General features: G+C 43.0%; 1 protein-coding gene across 5 annotated transcripts in view; it reads left to right on the forward strand.

The window, feature by feature from the left end:
- The first annotated feature begins 9,803 nt into the window (after positions 1 to 9,803).
- Positions 9,804 to 24,142, forward strand: part of apaf1 (apoptotic peptidase activating factor 1) — a 206,046-nt gene continuing 191,707 nt past the window's right edge. For 3 of the 5 annotated variants that reach the window (XM_068004836.1, XM_068004838.1, XM_068004837.1), the window contains exons 1-3: positions 9,807 to 9,961; positions 20,416 to 20,593; positions 23,204 to 23,393. In XM_068004836.1, coding sequence (XP_067860937.1) covers positions 20,456 to 20,593; positions 23,204 to 23,393 — 328 coding nt within the window. In that variant the 5' untranslated portion in view covers positions 9,807 to 9,961; positions 20,416 to 20,455. Of the gene's footprint in view, positions 9,962 to 20,415; positions 20,594 to 23,203; positions 23,394 to 24,142 lie in introns of all 5 variants that reach the window. The other 2 variants (XM_068004840.1, XM_068004839.1) reach the window with 2 other exon arrangements.

Here is a 24,142-nt window from a genome sequence, read left to right on the forward strand (position 1 = left end):
CTTCCGGTTTTGGGTTACCCGCGCGCACGCAGGTGAGTCCTTGGGAAACTTGGAAGTCGGCGGGTTTTCCGCAATTTCCCCGTAAAATTGAGCCCATGGAAGAAGTGCCACAAGAGGTTTAATGATCTTACCAGGTCAGCCAAATTAGAAAAACACACTACTACCTTCCGTTAAGGCCGTGTACTAAGAATGACATTTACAATTACCTCTTCCACTGCACTGAAGTACTTTCAATGCTTACCATGCATGCTCATTATAACACAAGATGCACTATGAACCCAACCACTCACCTGGAAGTGCTCCTGCATTCGATTCTTAGATGCATTCAGCCCAAAATAATCCTCCCATCTAATGTAGCTACATACTGCAGCTCCATGTCGATAGCCACTACTGCTTGCATGCTGACATTTATCATCATATATCATTGTGGCAGTAGGATTTCTCACTTATTGGAGTCTAGTTGCAGAAGAAAGCCCATAACAAAAAGGAAAAAAAAAATCAAGAACAAATGGAGGACCCCAAACACACGTCCATTAACCCCATGTGAGGAAGCCTGGTCAATCTTTAATAGTCTATAGAAACTGTCCGAGATGGGGAAGTTGTAAGATTATTGCCAGCTATGGATCAGTGCAAAGCTTTTCCTAATCATTCATCTCATCTCACTCACTCTTTGCAAAGAATATACTGAACCACTTTACCATTATCACCCCTTCTACTATACGCAGCTCATAAGGACATCATTGTAATCTCTACAAAAAAGAAAAAAATTGCAAATGCTAAAAATCTGAAACAAAAGCAGAACATGCTCTAAATACACTACGCTATTCAGCATCCATGGAGAGATCAATGTTTTTGGCCCGAAATGTTGACTCATCTGTTCTGTCCTTGGATCTGCTATGTTTCCAGCATCTTTCATTGTAATCTCTGCTCCTCTTTTGATTCTCTGTGTTCTTCAGAAAAGGAGAACTATGGCCCAGTGCATCTGACCACATCAGGACTTCACATACACACCATCGTTCAGCCCATCCCAAGCATCATCCCAGATACACCCACCCGAGTAGATTTAGAGTCCGAGTTAGAGGGGAGTGCACTGAACGAGCTGTAGAAAATGAGTGAGCAGAAGCTGATGGCAGTGGCAGAAGAGGAGCAGGAACCTGCTATGTAGAGGGTCAGCTTGTGTCCTTCTTCAGCTTATGAGCCAAGGTATATTAACTTCACGAGACATATATATGTAAAAGAAGGCTGCTTTCTGAGCACTAAGCCTGAAATGATCCCACATCATAAACATTAAAGGCAGTACCATGCCTATGGAGGAGTTTAGATGTATACAGTACAGCTCATCCTTGGCCTCTCTTTTACATCTAATTTTCTGCAGGCATTGTTGCTCTGACAAATGTATGTGCACCTCTGCCTGTAGGTGTGAGGATACTGGTGGGTGGGCACAGAGCACTTCTGGCACAGCCTGATTTGCCTGGCATCACTTGTGTTGCTGCATCTGTTCTTCCTCAAAATAACATGTAAGGAATCTTACAACACCAGGTTATAGTCCAACAGTTTTATTTGAAAATCACAAGCTTGCGGAGGTTTTCAAATAAAACTGTTGGACTATAACCTGGTGTAAGATTCCTTACATTTGTCCACCCCAGTCCATCACCGGCATCTCCACATCAAAATAACATGAGCAACAGGGATTCCTATGGAAGAACCAATTATGCTACAGTTGTTGCTGTTGCCAAAAAATTGGGACAAAAGGCACTTGAGAAGCCAATGGAAAGAGAAAAAAAAGTAAAGAAAAAGTCTCAGAAGTAGTCTCAAAATGGTACCACAAATCTCAGATGGGGCTGTTGAAATTCACTTTGGTAAACAACTCAGTCCCGAGAAACCCCAGATACTCATTTTATATGGGTAAGCAGGTGAGTCAACTATATCCCCATGGAAATGCTGGGAAGTTGCTTAAAGGAACCTATTATGACAACTTCACCTTGTTTTAATATTATAAACAGCAAATTGGTGGGCACTTCCAGTGCCAATGCGAAACCCAACTGCAAAATTAGATGAGATGCTAAATGGGTGGAGAATTGGTATGTGGCTTTCTGAACCCTTTTTGGTTGGCTATGCCTACTTCACATCTGTTTATTGGGCATAATGATTGGAAAATTTAGGCTCTTATGTTAACCTTTGCACCTGGCATTTGTGGTCTGTGAGTTACAGAGAAAGTAATTTTATATTGAATATATGGACTTGTGACCCATTTTGCATATAGTCCATAATTGTTCTATAATTGCTATATTTTCTTAAAATCAAATTTAGCCCAAGTAGACTTCTTTGAACAGTCTCCCCAAGTATACTCTCCAAGGTTAATAACAATAGAGACTTTTGCCTTGAGCTATTAATGAAAATAGCAAAACATGTTTTTTTGCAATTATGGTTCCTTATCCCTTGATTCCTGACCTTGAAGTGTCCCAAACGGACTGAGGCCAAGTGATGCAAGAAGCCACCACACACTGCTTCAAGTTCTCAATGGCTGCAATATAAATCCAGTCCAGTGGAAATCCATATTTTAACAGTGTACAGGGAGACCACTGTAGTTCCTGGGAACTTTTAGAACTTCATATGGAATCTTTTTCAATGCTGAGACAAAGCAGTTGCTTCCACTGCTCTCTCCATACGTGAAAAATGAGCTGTTGGTGGAGTGGAGCTCTGTGCATGTGTTGAAGCACGCAAGCACACAGACTTCCATTGTCGCTGCAGCTTGGTGCTGGTCAATCGGAGATCAGTTTGAGTATAACAAGAGTCTGCTGACTGTGTAACACACAGCAGATATTTGTGGAGCTTAACTTAGTGGAGAAAGAAGATTGAGGGGGAACTTGTTAAGGAGTCCAATATGCTGAAAGCCATCGATGATGCAGATATCATCAAGCTATTTGACTTGGACTGTAAGAGCAGAAATAGAGGACACTGGTTCAAAATTAACAAACCTCAAGCAAGACAGGAGATTGGGCTTTTTTTTGCCCACATGGAACAGACTCAAAATTGACGTAATGTCAAATATCTTCTTCAAACCATGGCTGTGTAAACACAACTGTTTCTTAGAATGAGCTTTGTACAAACAAAATTGGAATGTTAATACTTTCATATAGATAAACTTCCCCTGCACACATATGTTGCCTATGATTATACAAGTCTACACTTTTACAGACAACAAAGCTTTTAAATGGTATATTAGCAGACCTCCATGGTGGTGTTCACAGTGAATTAGAGGATACACTATTTTATAAGGACAGGGTCATTATTCCATGTACAGCATGTTTTATCCACTATTAAGGCGGACCTAGGCCTTTTCAGGTCACTCTAAGTTGAGACAATTTAGGGTCAATTATTAGCTCGTTCCTCCCCAAGGCCAGGAAACCAGCATGAAATGACAGGTTTTCTTCCTCTTTTTTTAAAAAAATGTTTTGCATCTGTAAGAAAGTGTGATATCCTCAAAACTTTTAATAGTACAATATCCATCTAGTTTTTTAAAAAAATCTTGCAGATAGCATGCACCTCCTATACTTACAGGAAGTAACACTTAATTACTTTCTCCTGTTACAGTAATTCTGTCATACTATTTCCATCACACCTTGCCTTCAGCCAGCATGTGGGCCAGGCAAACATGTCAACAGCCTCTTGTATCTCTACCACCATTTTGTTGGTGGTTGCTACTAAGCACAGAATATGAAACTCATGCTATTTTTATAACTATTTTAATTTTATATCTATACACAAAATACTCCATGCAATTAAATCAAACACATTATATAAAAATCTTTACAGACTATATAAATGCACAGACTTTATATACACATTACATAAATGTTTTAATATACAGTATTTCATAGATTTCACATTAATGTATCTTAACTCCAATTCCCTCTATTCCTATCTACAATTAAAAAACTACCCAATACACAATTTCTTCTCGTGTTTCAATTACAATTTCTATATAATTTGTCTCTACCATTTAATCTATTTTACAATAATGACTTAACTTTTAACCAACATTCTCTCATTCCCAAAACCTATATATTTATATTTTCTCACAAATTTAGTTTTATGTAATTTCACACCAAAAGAACCCTACCAATTTAATTTTCTCTTTTCTCCACGCACAACATGATGGGGGATCTGCAACTATGTTAAAAGTCTTTTTGTAAATGTAACTTCCTCAAATACTTTTCAGTCATGCTCAAAAATGTAGCTATGTATTACATTGACCTCTCATTGAGTCCCCCCAGTTCCATCTCTAAGAAACTGGTACTGTTCTCCACAGCATCACCCACCTGATGGCTGAGAAAATTGGGCCTCTTGCCTGATGCTGATTCTGGCCTTTTCCCTGTCCCAGATGCTGCTTCTTGCCAAAGAGGACTAATATCTTCTCCTTCTCCCTAACCCCAACTGCCTTTTCCTTCTCCTGCTTCACACTCTGCTGCTTTATATAGTCAGCACTATAATTTTGTGTTTTAAATGAAGTAAAATCTAAGAACCAGTTGACAGGCAGCAATAGCAGCAGCCTTGAAGTCCTGATGGCCTGGAAGGGGCCAAGATTTATTAAGGAACACTTTTGGTTGGGGATGGGGGGGGGGGGCTTTATGGTCTCTAAAGGGCTAAGGGAAGTAAGGATACATTCCCCCGGCCCCTCTCCCCATCAATTGTGTCAGATATTGATCCCCGCACCACTTAAAACTGCCAGAACCATAAGAACGTAAGAAATAGGAGCAGGAGTATGCCATACGGCCCCTCGAGCCTGCTCCGCCATTCAATAAGATCATGGCTGATCTTCAACCTTAACTCCACTTTCCTGCCTGATCCCCATATCCCTTGATTCCCCTAGAGTCCAAAAATCTATCGATCTCAGCCTTGTATATACTCAACAACTCAGCATCCATCACCCTCTGGGGTAGAGAATTCCAAAGATTCACAACTCTCTGAGTGAAGAAATTCCTCCTCATCTCAGTCTTAAATGGCCGACCCCTAATCCTGCGACTTTGCCCCCTAGTTCTAGACTCTCCAGCCAGGGGAAACAACCTCTCAGCAACTACCCTGCTACCCATCTTCCCCCAATGCCTCCAGAACCAAATCCTCCCATTACTCCTCAAAGGTAGTAATCTCAGGATTGCTACCAGTGCCACGGGCAAGTCAGAGTAGGAATGACAGGATAGCTAAGATGAATACGTGGCTTGAGAGATGGTGCAAGAGGGAGGGATTCAAATTCCTGGGCCATTGGAACCGGTTCTGGGGGAGGTGGGACCAGTACAAATTGGACGGTCTGCATCTGGGCAGGACTGAAACCAATGTCCTAGGGGGAGTGTTTGCCAGTGCTGTTGGGGAGGGTTTAAACTAATGTGGCAAGGGGATGGGAACCGATGCAGGAAGTCAGTGGGAAATAAAATGGTGACAGAAACAAAAGGCAGTAAGGGAGAGTGTACAGAACATGACCGGACAGATGGTCTGAGAAAGCAGGGCAAAGACCAAAGGAAGTCTAGATTAAACTGCATTTATTTCAATGCAAGAAGTCTGATGGGCAAGGCAGATGAACTCAGGGCATGGATGGGTACATGGGACTGGGATGTTATAGCTATTACTGAAACATGGATAAGGGAGGGGCAGGACTGGCAGCTCAATGTTCCAGGGTACAGATGCTATAGGAAAGATAGAGCAGGAGGTAAGAGAGGAGGGGGAGTTGCGTTCTTGATTAGGGAGAACATCACGGCAGTAGTGAGAGGGAATATATCCGAGGGTTCGCCCACTGAGTCCATATGGGTAGAACTGAAAAATAAGAAGGGAGAGATCACTTTGATAGGATTGTACTACAGACCCCCAAATAGTCAACGGGAAATTGAGGAGCAAATATGTAAGGAGATTACAGACAGCTGCAAGAAAAATAGGGTGGTAATAGTAGGGGACTTTAACTTTCCCAACATTGACTGGGACAGCCATAGCATTAGGGGCTTGGATGGAGAGAAATTTGTTGAGTGTATTCAGGAGGAATTTCTCATTCAGTATGTGGATGGCCCGACTAGAGAGGGGGCAAAACTTGACCTCCTCTTGGGAAATAAGGAAGGGCAGGTGACAGAAGTGTTAGTGAGGGATCACTTTGGGACAAGTGATCATAATTCCATTAGTTTTAAGATAGCTATGGAGAAGGATAGGTCTGGCCCAAAAGTTAAAATTCTAAATTGGGGAAAGGCCAATTTTGATGGTATTAGACAGGAACTTTCAGAAGTTGATTGGGAGAGTCTGTTGGCAGGCAAAGGGACGTCTGGTAAGTGGGAGGCTTTCAAAAGTGTGTTAACCAGGGTTCAGGGTAAGCACATTCCTTATAAAGTGAAGGGCAAGGCTGGTAGAAGTAGGGAACCTTGGATGACTCGGGAGATTGAGGCACTAGTCAAAAAGAAGAAGGAGGCATATGACATGCATAGGCAGCTGGGATCAAGTGGATCCCTTGAAGAGTATAGAGATTGCCGGAGTAGAGTTAAGAGAGAAATCAGGAGGGCAAAAAGGGGATATGAGATTGCTTTGGCAGATCAGGCAAAGGTGAATCCAAAGAGCTTCTACAAATACATAAAGGGCAAAAGGGTAACGAGGGAGAGAGTAGGGCCTCTTAAGGATCAACAAGGTCATCTATGTGCGGAACCACAAGAAATGGGTGAGATCCTGAATGAATATTTCACATCGGTATTTACGGTTGAGAAAAGCATGGATGTTAGGGAACTTGGGGAAATAAATAGTGATGTCTTGAGGAGTGTACATATTACAGAGAGGGAGGTGCTGGAAGTCTTAACGCGCATCAAGGTAGATAAATCTCCGGGACCTGATGAAATGTATCCCAGGACGTTATGGGAGGTTAGGGAGGAAATTGCGGGTCCCCTAGCAGAGATATTTGAATCATCCACCGCTACAGGTGAGGTGCCTGAAGACTGGAGGGTAGCAAATGTTGTGCCTTTGTTTAAGAAGGGCGGCAGGGAAAAGCCTGGGAACTACAGACCAGTGAGCCTGACATCTGTAGTGGGTAAGTTGTTAGAGGGTATTCTGAGGGACAGGATCTACAGGCATTTGGAGAGGCAGGGACTAATTAGGAACAGTCAGCATGGTTTTGTGAGAGGAAAGTCATGTCTCACGAATTTGATTGAGTTTTTTGAAGGGGTAACCAAGAAGATAGATGAGGGCTGTGCAGTAGACGTGGTCTACATGGACTTCAGCAAAGCATTTGACAAGGTACCACATGGTAGGTTGTTACATAAGGTTAAATCTCATGGGATCCAAGGTGAGGTAGCCAATTGGATACAAAATTGGCTTGACGACAGAAGACAGAGGGTGGTTGTAGAGGGTTGTTTTTCAAACTGGATGCCTGTGTCCAGCGGTGTGCCTCAGGGATCGGTGCTGGGTCCGCTGTTATTTGTTATTTATATTAATGATTTGGATGAGAATTTAGGAGGCATGGTTAGTAAGTTTGCAGATGACACCAAGATTGGTGGCATTGTGGACAGTGAAGAAGGTTATCTAGGATTGCAACGGGATCTTGATCAATTGGGCCAGTGGGCCGATGAATGGCAGATGGAGTTTAATTTAGATAAATGTGAGGTGATGCATTTTGGAAGATCGAATCGGGCCAGGACCTACGCCGTTAATGGTAGGGCGTTGGGGAGAGTTATAGAACAAAGAGATCTAGGAGTACAGATTCATAGCTCCTTGAAAGTGGAGTCACAGGTGGATGGGGTGGTGAAGAAGGCATTCGGCATGCTTGGTTTGATTGGTCAGAACATTGAATGCAGGAGTTGGGATGTCTTGTTGAAGTTGTACAGGGCATTGGTGAGGCCACACTTGGAGTACTGTGTACAGTTCTGGTCACCCTATTATAGAAAGGATATTATTAAACTAGAAAGAGTGCAGAAAAGATTTACTAGGATGCTACCGGGACTTGATGGTTTGACTTATAGGGAGAGGTTAGACAGACTGGGACTTTTTTCCCTGGAGAGTAGGAGGTTAAGGGGTGATCTTATAGAAGTCTATAAAATAATGAGGGGCATAGATAAGGTCGATAGTCAAAATCTTTTCCCAAAGGTAGGGGAGTCTATAACGAGGGGGCATAGATTTAAGGTGAGAGGGGAGAGATACAAAAGGGTCCAGAGGGGCAATTTTTTCACTCAAAGGGTGGTGAGTGTCTGGAACGAGCTGCCAGAGGCAGTAGTAGAGGCGGGTACAATTTTGTCTTTTAAAAAGCATTTGGACAGTTACATGGGTAAGATGGGTATAGAGGGATATGGGCCAAGTGCAGGCAATTGGGACTAGCTTAGTGGTATAAACTGGGCGACATGGACATGTTGGGCCGAAGGGCCTGTTTCCATGTTGTAACTTCTATGATTCTATGATTCTATGATGATACCTTCCCCAGGTCTCAACTTCCAAGCTCCTCCCTAGTACTTCTACACCACAGGAACACCTCCCCAAAACCCACAGCTGCCACGACATCCCTCTCACTACCCAGAATTGCTCACACATCCCAGGACCACACCAATCCTCCGCACCCTGGAACTTCCCCTCCCCATTCCTCCAGGATCCAGGGACATACCTTCTCAAAGCTCCAAGACCTCACAATCTCGATCAACACTCTCAGATCACAGGAAAACCCTGCCAGCACGTCCACATCCCAGAACACCCATCCCACTCCTACCAAACCCTGGTACCCTTTCTCAGTGTTCCCACATCTTTGAAACCCCTCTCCGAGACTATCATGTACCTCCCCAATGCTCCCAGACTCTTGTCCCTCCACTGTTAATATTCCAGTACTCCTAAATCCCATCACACCCCAGCATCACTGTCCTAACAAAGTCAAAACTCACACCCCAACACATCTATTCCATTACTCCCGAGTCCAAGGACGTTCCCCTCCCCAATGCTCCCTCCACTCCTGCCAGTGCCCATAAGACGTGACTAAAACCCCCAACACTACCAATCCATACGGGGTCCCCACTTCCCAGCACTGCTACACGCTATAGCAGCTACCAGAAATCTGGTGCAACTTCTCTGCCTTCTTCTGGTGAATCTTGGTCTTTTAAAAAAGATAAAACTACCTACATAGTTAATTGAACATATAACATGAAATGATTTAGTTTCCACACAAAGAGACATGGAATTCATTCCTAAAAATACCACTAACACTCCTACACCACTGTGCAATAAAACACAATTTGACTTAAACACTGCAAATCAGCGTAGCTGATAACATATCGTACAATACATGGGATAAACGTGTATCCACTGACTCTCAGTGAGCAATACCACAGGAGATGCGCCAGTAATAGACATAAACCGATTTTAAAAAAGTGTGCATGTGTCTTACATCATCCCTATTGTGCAGCCAGTCACATTAGCCCTGGACTCGTTCATGGTTTTATGTGCTAGTTGGTGCCGCACTTTTCTTAATGATGCAAAAAAAAATGTAAAATCTGTAGTTAAAGCAGAAAATGCTGGAGAGAGACAACAGGGCAACGGGCATGTAAAAGAGAAGGGTCCCTGAGTCCTGCAGATACCGACTGTCCTAACCCAGGACCTCAGCCTGGCACACCTGGCCCGGCCGCTCAATCAATACCGCCTCGGTGAGGTGGGGGGGGCGCGCGCAGCACAGCCCCGCCCTGCATAGCGCGCGCGCGCACGCGCACGTAGCCCAGAGCCAGGCTCGGGGTGCGCGCACGTAGCCCAGAGCCAGGCTCGGGGTGCGCGCACGTAGCCCAGCCCCACCGACTCGGGGCCGTGCACGCACACACCAGGAAGCCGGTTGGGAACAAGGAAAGGGGTTCGGTGCGGTTTAGGGGGCTGCGTGGGGTTGGGCCTGGACCGAGCTCGGTTGTTGCCCTGCACTTTAGGAGCAGTAAGGGGCGCATTCGTCATTGGATAGTGGCTGTAGGGACTCTCCGCGGAGGTAAGTTTCGTAGGAAATGGGGGAGAGGCCGTTGGCCCCGTCAAGCCCGGGGGTTTCAGCCCGTGTCCGGGCTGGGGAGTGTTGGCCTGGATCTTGAAGGCCTGCAGTGTTCAGAGACATCTGAAGTGATGTGGTTTATGTAAGGATTCATTTCCTAGTCCACGGAGAAAGAACTTGCATTTATACAGCACCTCAGGACGTCCCAAAGCGCTTCATAAAGAACGAAGTACTTTTGAAATGTAGTCACTGTTTTAATGTAGGAAACAAGGCAGCTAATTTGCGCACAGCAAGATCCCACAAACAGCAGTGAAATAAATGACCACATAATCTGTTATTAGTGATGTTGGTTGAGGGATAAATATTGACTAGGACAATGGGAGAACTTCCCTGCTTTTCTTTGAACAGTGCAACGGGATCTTTTACATCCACGTGAGAGGGCAGACCGGGACCTCGGTTTAACATCTCATCTGAAAGACAGCACCTCTGACAGTGCAGCGCTCCCTCAACGCTGCACTGGAGTGTCAGCCTAGATTTTGTGCTCAAATCTTGGAGTGGAACTTGAACCCATAACCTTCTGACTCTGGATAGAATGATACCACTGGGTGATGGAAAGGTTTGTTATTGGGGTGTAAACCAAAGTAAGGATGTGACCCTAGGGCAGTGATTACAGTCTATGCCCCAAGTGCCTTACTGTCAGGAATGTGTAGCTTGGAGGTCAGAAAGACGACCTACTACCCCTGTGTATCTTTTACTATGTCAGTTTTCCCATTGTTGTCAGTGAAACATCAAATGTCCTGATCTTTCCAGTGGCAACTACGTCTGTGTTGAGTGCTGACAGCATGCCTGTGACATAACCTAGGTACTGTGATATCTGACCACCACCTTTCCAGTGGTGTCCTAATTTGAAGCTTTGGAAAGGTGACGGGTAACCTTATGTCCTCTTGTACGGTTGTTATTACTATACTTCCAGAGCCAGAATAACTGAAATCCAGTTTCAAAAGTGCAGTATAACCAGTAGAAGTTTGCTCCATTCCTGGTGAAGACTAGGGTAACAAAACTAGCAGAACATTGGTTCTGCATTTTGTGGCCATCTGGCTGTAGTATAACTGTAAGCCAGTGTTCATTATGAATTCTGCGCACTAGAGTTCAGAACCGTGCAATCCAAAATAGTGACAGATGAGTGGGGTGTAGATTTTGTTAATTATATTTTTCAATCTGTTTTGAAACCCTTCAAATGCATTATTGAAGTGTATGGTGGTTTTCTCTCTCCATCCTGGATACGGCTGTTCTTGGTAACTACTTAAATTATTCTAACCTGTTACTGTAATAACTCCTCTCTCTCAAAGTTGCTAGGTTCAGGTTTAGAACTGTATGAGTACCAGGTGCATTGGCAATAAGGTGACTAATGTGTTCAATTCTTGATTCACTCGTGCTGAATTCTGACCTGTATCTCACTTGGAGGAGAAATTGTATCACAACGTATTAATACACAGATTATGAAATTGTTATTGGGTGTATTAGTCGTGGAAGAGAGCTGGATGAGATTTACGGGCCAAACCAGTGGCAAGTGAAACTAAAATATCGATGTGTAAGGTACACAGATGAAAAAATGGACTGCAGACATACACTAATAGATGTTGTGCAAGCTGAGGGAGAAATTGAAAGTGATCTGGGCTTATGGAACAGTCCTCTTTTGTCAGGCTTAATCAAATAAGGGAGAGAGAGTGACCAGTTTTGTTCGTGATTAGGGTAGTTAGCGCTGAAGTGAGCTTCTGGAATGTAGGTAGTAGCTAAATAAACAAGATGTGGAGATGCCGGTGATGGACTGGGGTTGACAATTATAAACAATTTTACAACACCAAGTTATAGTCCAACGATTTTATTTGAAATTTACAAGCTTTCGGAGGCTTCCTCCTTCCTCAGGTAAATGTCAGGAACTCCTCGAAGCCTACGCATTTATAAATCACAGAACAATACATGGTGATTACAGACAGTCTTTGCAACTGCCCGTTGCCAAGGCAATCACAGTGTTCAGACAGAGAGGTGTTACCTACAGAGCCCCCAAATACACATTCCACAAAAAAAAACAAACAGAAAAAAAAACAGAGAGAGAGGCAGAAACATCCGGAAGGCAGAGAAAGCCAGCAAATGACCCGTTATATTAAAAACAGATAGCTTTTGTTCGCTGGTGGGGTTATGTGTAGTGTGACATGAACCCAAGATCCCGGTTGAGGCCGTCCTCATGGGTGCGGAACTTGGCTATCAATTTCTGCTCGACGATTTTGCGTTGTGTGTCTCGAAGGCCGCCTTGGAGTACGCTTACCCGAAGGTCGGTGGCTGAATGTCCCTGACTGCTGAAGTGTTCCCCGACTGGGAGGGAACCCTCCTGTCTGGCGATTGTTGCGCGGTGTCCGTTCATCCGTTGTCGCAGCGTCTGCATGGTCTCGCCAATGTACCATGCTCTGGGGCATCCTTTCCTGCAACGTATGAGGTAGACAATGTTGGCCGAGTCACAGGAGTATGAACCATGCACCTGGTGGGTGGTGTCCTCTCGTGTGATGGTGGTATAAGTGTCGATGATCTGGCATGTCTTGCAGATGTTACCGTGGCAGGGTTGTGTGGTGTCGTGGACGCTGTTCTCCTGAAAGCTGGGTAATTTGCTGCGAACGATAGTCTGTTTGAGGTTGGGTGGCTGTTTAAAGGCGAGTAGTGGAGGTGTGGGGATGGCCATAGTGAGGTGTTCGTCGTCATTGATGACATGTTGAAGGCTGCGGAGAACATGGCGTAGTTTCTCCACTCCGGGGAAGTACTGGACGACGAAGGGTACTCTGTTGGTTGCGTCCCGTGTTAGTCTTCTGAGGAGGTCTATGCGATTTTTCGCTGTGGCCTGTTGGAACTGTCGATCGATGAGTCGAGCATCATATCCCGTTCTTACGAGGACGTCTTTCAGCGTCTGTAGGTGTCCATCGCGTTCCTCCTCGTCTGAGCAGACCCTGTGTATTCGCAGGGCCTGTCCATAGGGGATGGCTTCTTTGACGTGGTTAGGGTGGAAGCTGGAAAAGTGGAGCATTGTGAGGTTGTCCGTGGGCTTGCGGTAGAGTGAGGTGCTGAGGTGCCCGTCTTTGATGGAGATTCGTGTGTCCAAGAAAGAAACTGATTCTGAGGAGTAGTCCATGGTGAGCTTGATGGTGGGATGGAATTTGTTGATGTTATCGTGTAGTCTCTTTAGTGATTCTTCGCCGTGGGCCCATAGAAAGAAAATGTCGTCGATGTATCTGGTGTATAGTGTTGGTTGGAGGTCCTGTGCAGTGAAGAAGTCCCGCTCGAACTTGTGCATGAAAATGTTGGCGTATTGGGGTGCAAATTTGGTCCCCATGGCTGTTCCGTGTGTTTGGGTAAAGAACTGGTTATCGAAGGTGAAGACATTGTGATCCAGGATGAAGCGGATGAGTTGTAGGATGGCGTCTGGAGATTGGCTGTTGTTGGTGTTGAGTATTGATGCTGTCGCAGCGATGCCGTCATCATGGGGAATACAGGTATAGAGTGCCGAGACGTCCATCGTGGTGAGAAGTGTTCCTGGTTCAACTGGTCCGTGGGTACTGACTTTTTGTAGGAAGTCTGTAGTGTCGCGACAGAAGCTGGGGGTTCCCTGTACAATGGGTTTCAGGATGCCCTCGATGTATCCAGAGAGGTTCTCACACAGGGTTCCGTTGCCTGATACGATAGGACGTCCGGGTATGTTGGCTTTGTGTATCTTTGGGAGGCAGTAGAAGTCTCCCACGCGGGGAGTACATGGGATGAGAGTGCGTAGGATGCTTTGAAGGACTGGATCGAAGGTCTTGTTGAGCTGGTGGGTGTGTTCTTTGGTCGGATCTGCGGGTAACCGTCTGTAGTGTTCCTGGTTGTCCAGTTGTCAGTATGCTTCTTTGCAATAGTCCGTTCTGTTCTGTATGACTATGGCTCCTCCTTTGTCCGCTGGTTTGATGACGATGTTGCGGTTGGTCTTGAGAGCGTTGATGGCGTTGCGTTGTGCTCGGGTGACATTCTGGACTGTCTTCTGAGTGCGCCTGATGAATCTGGCATTGACGCATTTCCTGACAGCTTGGGCATACATGTCAAGCTGAGGGCAGCGACCCTCCGGAGGAGTCCAGTTTGACTCTTTCCTCTTCGGTTGCTGTACCGCGGATCCCTCTGTCTGCTGTTCCGGATCGTCGATTGTCTCATTGGGTTCGCTGCTGAAATCTTGGGGTTTGTGGTAGAATTCCCGGAGCCTCATTCTCCTGATGAATTCCTCTGTGTCCGCCGCGAGACTAAAGGGGTCCATTTTGGTAGTGGGGCAGAAATTGAGCCCTCGGCTGAGAACTTCGATTTCGTCTGGTTGAAGGGTGTGGTCGGACAAATTGACGATCGACTTCCCTGTGGTTGCAACCGTGGTACCAGGGGAAGCTTGGTCGATGCTGGTGGTGATGCCGAGTTTCTCAAGCTTCCTGCTCTTGGTTTTCATGTAGGCAGCGTAGTTTCGTTGCCTCGTCTGTTTGGCGGTATCTCGTAGCTGGTCTGCTGTGTCCTGAGTACAGGTTGAGAGTATGGACTCTATCTTAGTTTCGAGGTTGCGGCGTCTGCTGTAGAGTTGGTGTACGAGATGGTTGCGGAGTGTGCGAGAGGTACGACGGCAGAGTCTCTCAGCGTAATCTGAGTTGTATGTGGACTTGAGTGGGTTCGCGATCTGGAGTCCTTTCGGGATCTTGTCTGCTTTCTTGCAGCTCTGTAAAAACTTGATGTCTGTGTCTATATGCGCGATCTTCTTGGTTATCCTTTCCACTGTGAGCCGGCAGTTTGTGGTGTCGATGGTAGCCATGATGTGGAGATGCCGGTGATGGACTGGGGTTGACAATTATAAACAATTTTACAACACCAAGTTATAGTCCAACGATTTTATTTGAAATTTACAAGCTTTCGGAGGCTTCCTCCTTCCTCAGGTAAATGTCAGGAACTCCTCGAAGCCTACGCATTTATAAATCACAGAATAATATATGGTGATTACAGACAGTCTTTGCAACTGCCCGTTGCCAAGGCAATCACAGTGTTTATAAATGCGTAGGCTTCGAGGAGTTCCTGACATTTACCTGAGGAAGGTGGAAGCCTCCGAAAGCTTGTAAATTTCAAATAAAATCGTTGGACTATAACTTGGTGTTGTAAAATTGTTTATAACTAAATAAACAAGTTATTGAAGGTTATACTTCAAAGATAAGGAATCTTACAACACCGGGTTATAGTCCAACAGTTTTATTTGAAAATCACAAGCTTTCGGAGGCTTTCTCCTTCGTCAGGTGAGGTATTAATAAACAGATTATGCAATTGTTATTGGGTGTATTAGTCGTGGAAGGGAGCTGGATGAGATTTACGGGCCAAACCAGTGGCAAGTGAAACTAAAATATCGATGTGTCACTTCAGCGCTAACTACCCTAATCACAAACAAAACTGGTCACTCTCCCTTATTTGATTAAGCCTGACAAAAGAGGCCTGTTTCATAAGCCCAGATCACTTTCAATTTCTCCCTCAGCTTGCACAACATCTATTAGTGTATGTCTGCAGTCCATTTTTTCATCTGTGTACCTTACACATCGATATTTTAGTTTCACTTGCCACTGGTTTGGCCCGTAAATCTCATCCAGCTCCCTTCCACGACTAATACACCCAATAACAATTTCATAATCTGTGCATTAATACCTCACCTGACGAAGGAGAAAGCCTCCGAAAGCTTGTGATTTTCAAATACAACAGTTGGTCTATAACCTGGTGTTGTAAGATTCCTTACATTTGTCCACCCCAGTCCATCACCGGCATCTCCACATCATACTTCAAAGAAGTTGTGTAGGCTTATATTCGAATTAGAGAAACAGCGCTCTAACTTGAGGCATTCGGGGCCAAATGAGTCGTTCTAGGAAAATCCAGGCCGTGGTGTCTTTCCTAAATTTACAGACAGCTGAGAGTTCCCGTGGATATGTGGTGGAATAAACAAATGACAGCTCAGCTCAGTTGGCGACACTCTTGCATCTCAGTCAGTAGGTTATGGATTTAAGCCCCACACCAGAACTTCAGCACATAACCTCGGCTGACACTTCAGTGCTGTAGTGAGAGAACGCTACATTGTCAGAAATATCATTCAGATAAGATGTTAAACCAAAGCCCTGTCAGATGGAAATAAAAGATCCTACGGCACTAATTGAAGAAGAGCAGAGAGTTCTCCCGAAGTCCTAGATGTTAGTCAAAATGTACCATGCCCCTAAATCTAATTTGGGTTCAGGCCTGTCGAATCAGACACGACTATACATATATATTTTTGAAAGTCAATTTAATCTTTATTTATGACAGACTTCAAGTACCAGCAATGCAAAAACATGACCATAGCAGTGAGAGGGCATTGCACAACTTTTCCACTATGGGGCAACCTTACCATCGAAACAGTGGCTATTTGTGTTCCGGGAGCTATGCCAATTGTGGCCGCCTTTCTTCTGGAAGATTTTCCGTAGCTTGTCATCTAGCTGCAGATTCTCTTTTATACCCTTTCTTATCGCTGCTCTGGGACAGCTCTGTTGTAACTCTCTTTTGTTTCTTAACTTTCCCATGACCTTTATTACACGTGTCTGAAAAGATGGCAGTTGATGTCTTTGCAATTAGCACTGGTAAACATCAACTACCTTTGACCCAGCATAGTCTTTCCCTTTCTGATGACTATTCAACTCTAGGAGTAATTCTCTTACAGGTCATGCATCTAACCTCAGCCATTTCCCAAGAGCATTTCCACGTTATCTTTATTGTTTCTACAGGCTCTATTCTAAACGTCCCTGACGTTGATTAGCTGTTTCAAAATATTATGGATTAAAAATAGGTAAATTACATTGTTTCAAAAATTATAACATGGTTACAATATTAAAAAACAAAGTATAACAGTGATACACTAACAAGACCCTTCGGAGAATTAATCAGGCCTGCTGCAGTATCGCTGATTGATTAACCCTTTCCCTGACATTCACCCAAAACTATTATCCAACATAGCCAATGTTCCTCCCTCACCCAACACCACCAAAAGCAGATTAACTGGTCATTCATCTCATATGTTGTTTGTAGGATGTTACTGTGTGCAAATTGTCTGCTTTGTGTGACTACATAACAACAGTGACTGCGCTTCAAAAGTAATTTATTGGTTGTGCTTCGGACACATGTAATAAAATGCTTCGGGAATAGCCTGAGGATATGAGGCATTATATAAATCCAAGTTTTTTCTTTAAAGTGAAAGAAAGCAGCAATAAATTTTCAAAATTTTTAATGGCACCAGTAAGTTATAGGGTGTGCAAGCAAAACTGCACTGAGATGAATTCATGTGACCTGTCGCACGACAACATAGGAAGTCCTCATTCTTATTCAAAGAAAATTGAGAAAAAGCTAAATAATCTATGGAAAATTATATGATTGAAGATGTGGCTGGTCTTACCCCTCAATATCCCTATTGTGAATGTTAGCTGTAACAAAATTTAGAAGCCCTATAAGTGCCCTATTTATATGTGGATGTGCTTGCTGCAAATAAAGCAATAAAATGAGTGACATGACATGCCACTCGGAAAGCAGATATATCAAAATTCAGCCTGTATGTGCAATTGAACTTTGAGAAATCATCTGTGGCTGAGGTATTCCAGACTGTTGTCTGACAAGCAGTGAAAGGCATCCCAGATGTCTTAAATTTGTCGGACAGCAACTTGGTATCTGCACCATGCCATTGAAACGTGCTGCTCATTTACCAGTAGTTGGACGACGAGTGGAACGGAAAGGATTCCTTACTCGTGAAAAGTGTGAAGTCAGTAAGAAGAAACATATACCAGAAGCGTGGTTTCTCTTTTTGATATTTTCCCCTGATGAAGTTCAAGAAATAGATTTTGTTAAAACTGTTCAATAAGTAACTTTTAAAATAGTTTTCATGCTTCTTGCATCACAGTATTTTAGTGTTTCCTTATTTCCTTATGGTCTTGTTGCGTGCAGTTTATCAAAGATTAATATCGTGTCATTTAAACAAGCTGCTGATAATTTTTGTTCAAAAAGAACATTTTCTAACTTTGTGCGCTTCTGGCTGTTTTTTGCCTTTACTGTACTTTTTCTGTACTTTCTTTTATCCGCATTAGTGTGGACTGTAAATAACTTCCATTCAGGTATGGAAAAGTTTATCAATTAGCAATCACATTTCTGATGACCCCGTATTAACCAGACCATATATCTCATTGCGTCAGAACAACCACAGTGTCACTCCCCTGTATGAAAGTGAATTATCTAGACTGACTTCCATAATTCTCAACGGTTTTTGTTAGTAGTACGGCTGGAAGGAAAAAAGATATTTTCGTCTTGTTTTAGTTGTCTCCAAAGCACACTCTTTAAAGAGTTTATTTTCAACACTCTTAATTTAAGAATGATCTTTTTCTGAAGTTTTTTTTCTCCCATCTATGGACTACCCTGCACATTTTGAGCTAACCCAGTTATAGGCTCTGCCACTGTCATTCTGAAACTACCCGGCAAGTGAGGGCTCCTCCATTTTCTTTCCCAACCCCCCCCCCCCCCCCGTCCCTTCCCTCCCCTCCATTCCCTCCCAACTTTCTATGGACATGCATCTGGCCTCTGCTTAGTGCCTCATCATGTCAGCATGACTAACTTTGGGAACTTAGCTTATGGAGTATTGTGGCAAAACTCTGCTTCCTAAAACTCTGCTGAACAGCATGCAGATGCTCCATTGAGTTGTGTCACAAGATACAACTCAATGGAGCATCTGCATGCTGTTTTTTTTCCAGTGTTATAGTATTTAGATTAGGTGTCAGTGGTAGCACTCTCACCTCTGAGTCAGAAGGTTGTAGGTCCAAGACCCACTCCAGAGACTCGAACATGTAATCTAGGCTGGCACTTCAGCGCAGTACTGAAGGAGTGCTGCACTGTCAGAGGTGTCGTCTTTCAGATGAGCCAAAGCAAGGCCTCTGCCTATTTAGGTGGACAGATAAGACCCCATGGCACTATTTGAAGAAGACTCGGGGAGTTCCCCTGGTGCCCTGGCCAACATTTATCCCTCAATCAACAGCACTAAAAACAAATGATCTAGTCATGTATCTCATTGCTATTTGTGGGACCTTACTGGTTACAAATTGGCTGCCATATTTGACTACATTACAACAATGACAACACTTCAAAAGCAAAATACTGCGGATGCTAGAAATCTGAAGTAAAAACAGAAAATGCTGGAGAAGCTCAGCAAGTCAGGCAGCATCTGTGGAGAAAGAAACAGAGTTAACGTTTCAGGTTGAAGACCTTTCGTCAGAATCTGATGAAAGGTCTGACAAAGGATCTTCGACCTGAAAAGTTAACTCTGTTTCTTTCTCCACAGATGCTGCCTGACTCGCTGAGCTTCTCCAGCATTTTCTGTTTTTACTTCAAAAGTACTTATTTGGCTGTGAAGTGCTTTAGGATGTCTTGAGGTTGCGAAAGACGTTTTATAAATAGAAGTCCTTTCCTTTCCTCTTGCGTTGAAATGTCGTGTAGTAACTTTAACACTGGTGACAAACTGAACATAAAATTTGTGGGAACAGCGGCATGTGTAGCACATCACAGTACTGACCTGCTGTGCTGCTCAGTGTTGAGGCATGGGCTGCATCTGTAATCTTACCATACAGTGAATTCCTATTGCAGCCAGACAGTCAAGGTAGCTTGACACGGAGGGTAGTATGTGCAAGGGAAAATTAGAGAGCAAGCCATTTCCCTCCTATTACTGGCTAAGGAGCTGTAACTATTGACAACGGCCTGAGAGCAGATTCCCCCTCTGCTGTAAAATAATATCCAGCACAGGGAGAGAAAAGATAAATATACATGTTCGTTACAAACAGTGAAAGAAACCCAAGTCCCATTGCAGATATTTTCATGTTATGACATTTTAAAATGAACAATTCCAGTCCAGCAGAGTTGAATTCCAGAAATACATTTTATTTCTCTGGTCTTGACAGGAAGCAAAGCTTTTGTTCAAATGAACATACGTTTGGTCAGTGGCAGGGAATCTTGTGCTGAGGGTAAAGGAGTGGCATTCAAATAAAGTTACAGCATCAAAATCAGTATGACACATCATCAGTTTTGTTAGAGTTGGGAAGAGTGTACAACGTTGTGAGGAAGTGCTGAACTCTATTTTGTTTCCATTCTAAATGTAAAAAAGAAACTCACTGATCCAAAGAATGTTTCCGTCTTCTAATGATTGTGTGGTAGTTTTCAGGAAATAATCTCCCAACTTGAAATGTGAAAGTTTGGTAAACAATGGCCTGCACCTTTTTAAACAGATAATACATTTGTAACTTGCTGGTGGCTTCATATTATTAATGTTGATGATTTTCAAATGTTTTGTGTACTATTTCAGTATTTCTGTTTTTAAATTTTAGGGATATAATAAATCTGCTTCAGACAGTAAACATTGTTATCATGGAGGAAGGAACCCGCAGTTGTTTGTTACGAAATCGCTCTGCACTTGAGCAAGATATTAAGACCTCGTACATTATGGACCACCTAATAAGTGAAGAGGTTCTGAATCTTGAGGAAGAACAGAAGATTAAAGCTCAGGTGACTGACTATATACAGGTGTTATTAATGATGTGCATAGCAGGTTTGCTAATTGGTGTGTCCAAAGTTTATCTACACTGTCGAGCTGAAGCTCATGGTCAGTCACTGCTTGCTACACTGTGTTAAATAGATTTACTCATTCTCTTCTTCCATTGTGTTGGTACATACAGAAAAATCTTGTGCCATCAGTAATTAGTGAATAGGATAAATGCCTTTATTTTTACACGCTGCTGAATATTAGCACCATACATTAATGATAGTTGGCTGTGATTCAGTGAGACTAAATCTTGCCCACAAGACCCATTTTATAGATGTAGTAATTCTACATGAACATATAGTTACCATTGATTAGGGGTTTTCTAATTTCTTTGTTCTTGATTTGTTCCATCACTGATGGAGTATTTTTGTTGCTAATGAATCTTTGATATGAAGTTTGTTGCAAGAGGCACTATTACATATATATAAAAGTTAATTAGAAAAGAGAATAGTGCCAGAGGACTGGCAGACAGCTATGTGATTCCTATATTTAAAAAGGGAGATAGAACCAGTCCAGGGCACTATAGACCAATTAGCTTAACGTCGGTGGTGGGAAAGATAATTCCTATGTTCCTATGTTCCTAATCCTAACTCAACGATGTAATAGAAAAACATTGAGAAACCGAAAATATAATAAAGAATAGTCAGCATGGATTTCAAAAGGGAAAGTCGTGCTTGACCAACCTTATTGAATTTTTTGAGTAACAGAAAGGGTAAACAAAGGTAATGCAGCAGAGTAATATATTTTTAGATTTTCAAAAGGCCTTCGATAAGGTACCGGATAGTATACTAATGACTAAGGTCAGAGCATATGGAGTCAGGTAGACAAGTAGCAGAATGGATAACAAGCTGACTACAAAACAGAAAACAGAGAGTAGGGGTTAAAGGTAGTTACCTAGACTGGCAAAAGGTGGGAAGTGGTGTTCCACAAGGAGTGGTCCTGGGACCACCATTGTTCACCATTTACATAAACGATTTGGATTTGGGAATTGGAAGTACAATTTCAAAATTTGCTGATGACACCAAATTGGGAGATATAGTTAACAATGAGGAGGACTGCGACAAAATACAGGAAGACATTAATAAACTTGCAGAATGGGTGTGTAATTGTCAAATGAATTTCAATATAGATAAGTGTGAGGTATTACATTTTGGTAGGAAGAATAAGGGGGCCACATACTGCTTGGACAATAAGAGTCTAAATGGGAAAGAGGAGCAGAGGGATCTGGGAGTACAGATACACAAATCACTAAAAGTAGCGACGCAGGTTAATAAGGCCATAAAAAAAGCAAACCAAGCTCTGGGGTTCGTTTCTAGAAGAATAGAATTGAACAGCAGTTATGTTAAACTTGTGTAGAACCCTGGTTAGACCACACTTGGAGTACTGTGCACGGTTCTGGTCTCCATATTATGAAAAGGATATAGAGGCATTGGAGAAGTTGCAAAAAAGATTTATTAGGATGATTCCAGAACTTAGAGGTTATACCTATCAGGAAAGATTGAGCCGGCTGGGGCTCTTTTCTCTAGAAAAAAGACTGAGGGGTGACCTGATAGAGGTCTTTAAGATTATGAAAGGGTTTGATAGGGTAGATGTGAAGAAGATGTTTTCACTTGCTGGGGAGACCAGAACTAGGGGTCCTAAATATAAGATAGTCACTAACAAATCCAATAGTGAATTCAGGAGAAACTTCTTTACCCAGAGTGGTTGGAATGCGGAACTTGCTACCACAAAGAGTAGTTGAGGTGACTCGCATAGATGCATTTAAGTGGAAGCTAGATAAATACATGAGGGAAAAAGATAACAGAAGGATATGCTGATAGGGTTAGATGAAGTAGGGAAGGTGGAGATTCGGGTGGAGCACAAATACTAGCATGGACCTGTTGGGCTGAATGGCCTGGTTCTGTGCTGTACATTCTATGTAAGATGTTCATAAGGCTCAGTTAGGTGTGAATTTTCATGCATAAAATATATCAATTTTTTTTCTTATTAAAATTGTGACATTTAAGATCTCTTGAAACATTGAAGTCACCCAAATATGTTTGAGTATACCTGGGCTGATATCATCAATGATCGGCAGCCCATCCACCACCTTAACCATCCACTCCTTCCACCATCGGCGCACTGTGGCTGCAGTGTGTACTATCCACAGGATGCACTGCAGCAACTCGCCAAGGCTTCTTCGACAGCACATCCCAAACCCACGGCCTCCATCACTTAGAAGGATAAGGGCATCAGGTGTATGTGAACACCATCACCTCCAAATTCCCCTCCAAGTCACGCACCACCCAAACTTGGACATATATTGCCATTCCTTCATCGTTGCTGGGTCAAAAACCTGAAACTCCCTACCTAACAGCACTGTGGGAGCATCTTCACCACACGGACTGCAATGGTTCAGGAAGGCGGCTCACCACCACCTTCTCAAAGGGCAACTAGGGATGAGCAATAAATGCTGGACTTGCCTGCAACACCCATATCCTGAGAATTAATTTTAAAAAATGTTTTCTAAACATGAAAAGATATTTTGATAGAGAATAAATCCTAAGTTATGATTTGTATGTTTTTTTTTCCAGGCTACACAGAAAGAACGGGCTGTTTTACTTCTTGACCTAATCCTCCAAAAGGATAATTATGCTGTTATATCTTTCTACAATGCGTTGTTGAATGAAGGGTACAAGGAACTTGCTGCACTTCTTCAAGATGGTCTTCCAATCATCTCTCCTTTTACAAATAAAGTTTCATTGGATGGTTTGACAGCTTATGGTTAGTATATTTTGTGCAAAACTATATACGTCCAAGTCCTCTTCGATAGTTAAGTATCTTGTCTTTTATTGTGTACATACATAGATCTAAAAATATTAATTTATCTTTGGTCTGTACACCACCTTAAAGTTGCTTTATTACTTTTCTGGTGCAGGTATGGCGCAGTTTATCTGGAGGGCATTTAGCACTTAATACCCACATTGAAGGGAGACTATGCAATTCTTAGTGTTGTGGCGTTTCTTTTGTCAATAAGTTCAGCTGCTAAATGGAACTGAAGAAATTACCAGAGCTCTTTACAGTATATTAAAGTGACGTGTCCTGGGGAATACATTTACATTACTGTAGTCATTGTGGGTTTGAATTCCAGCATTGCTTGATACTTTATTCTTTCATTTTATACATACCTGAAAGATAGCTCCCTGCTGGGCTGCTAGGTGAGATATCTTGTAGAGGAGGAAAATGGTTCGTTATTCCACAAAATGGTTGACATTTGGTTAGGGTATCCGAAAATAACATTGTATTGAAAAATTTAATTGATACCTTGGCCTCTTTATCCACACTGCAGGCAGAAACAAGAATATGTGAAATTACCATGCTGTGATTTTTGAGGCAGGGACAAGAGAGGAGAATTAAAAAAAACAGAGGGGTCGAGAAACAGCTTGTAAAAACAAAGGGTAAAAAGGTGAAATCAAAACGTGTATCTGAGTGTCAAAATTATTTTCAGTTTTCATTTAAAGCCAAATGACTTG

This window comes from Heptranchias perlo, chromosome 24 (assembly GCF_035084215.1).
Source record: "Heptranchias perlo isolate sHepPer1 chromosome 24, sHepPer1.hap1, whole genome shotgun sequence".
Lineage (NCBI taxonomy): Eukaryota > Metazoa > Chordata > Chondrichthyes > Hexanchiformes > Hexanchidae > Heptranchias > Heptranchias perlo.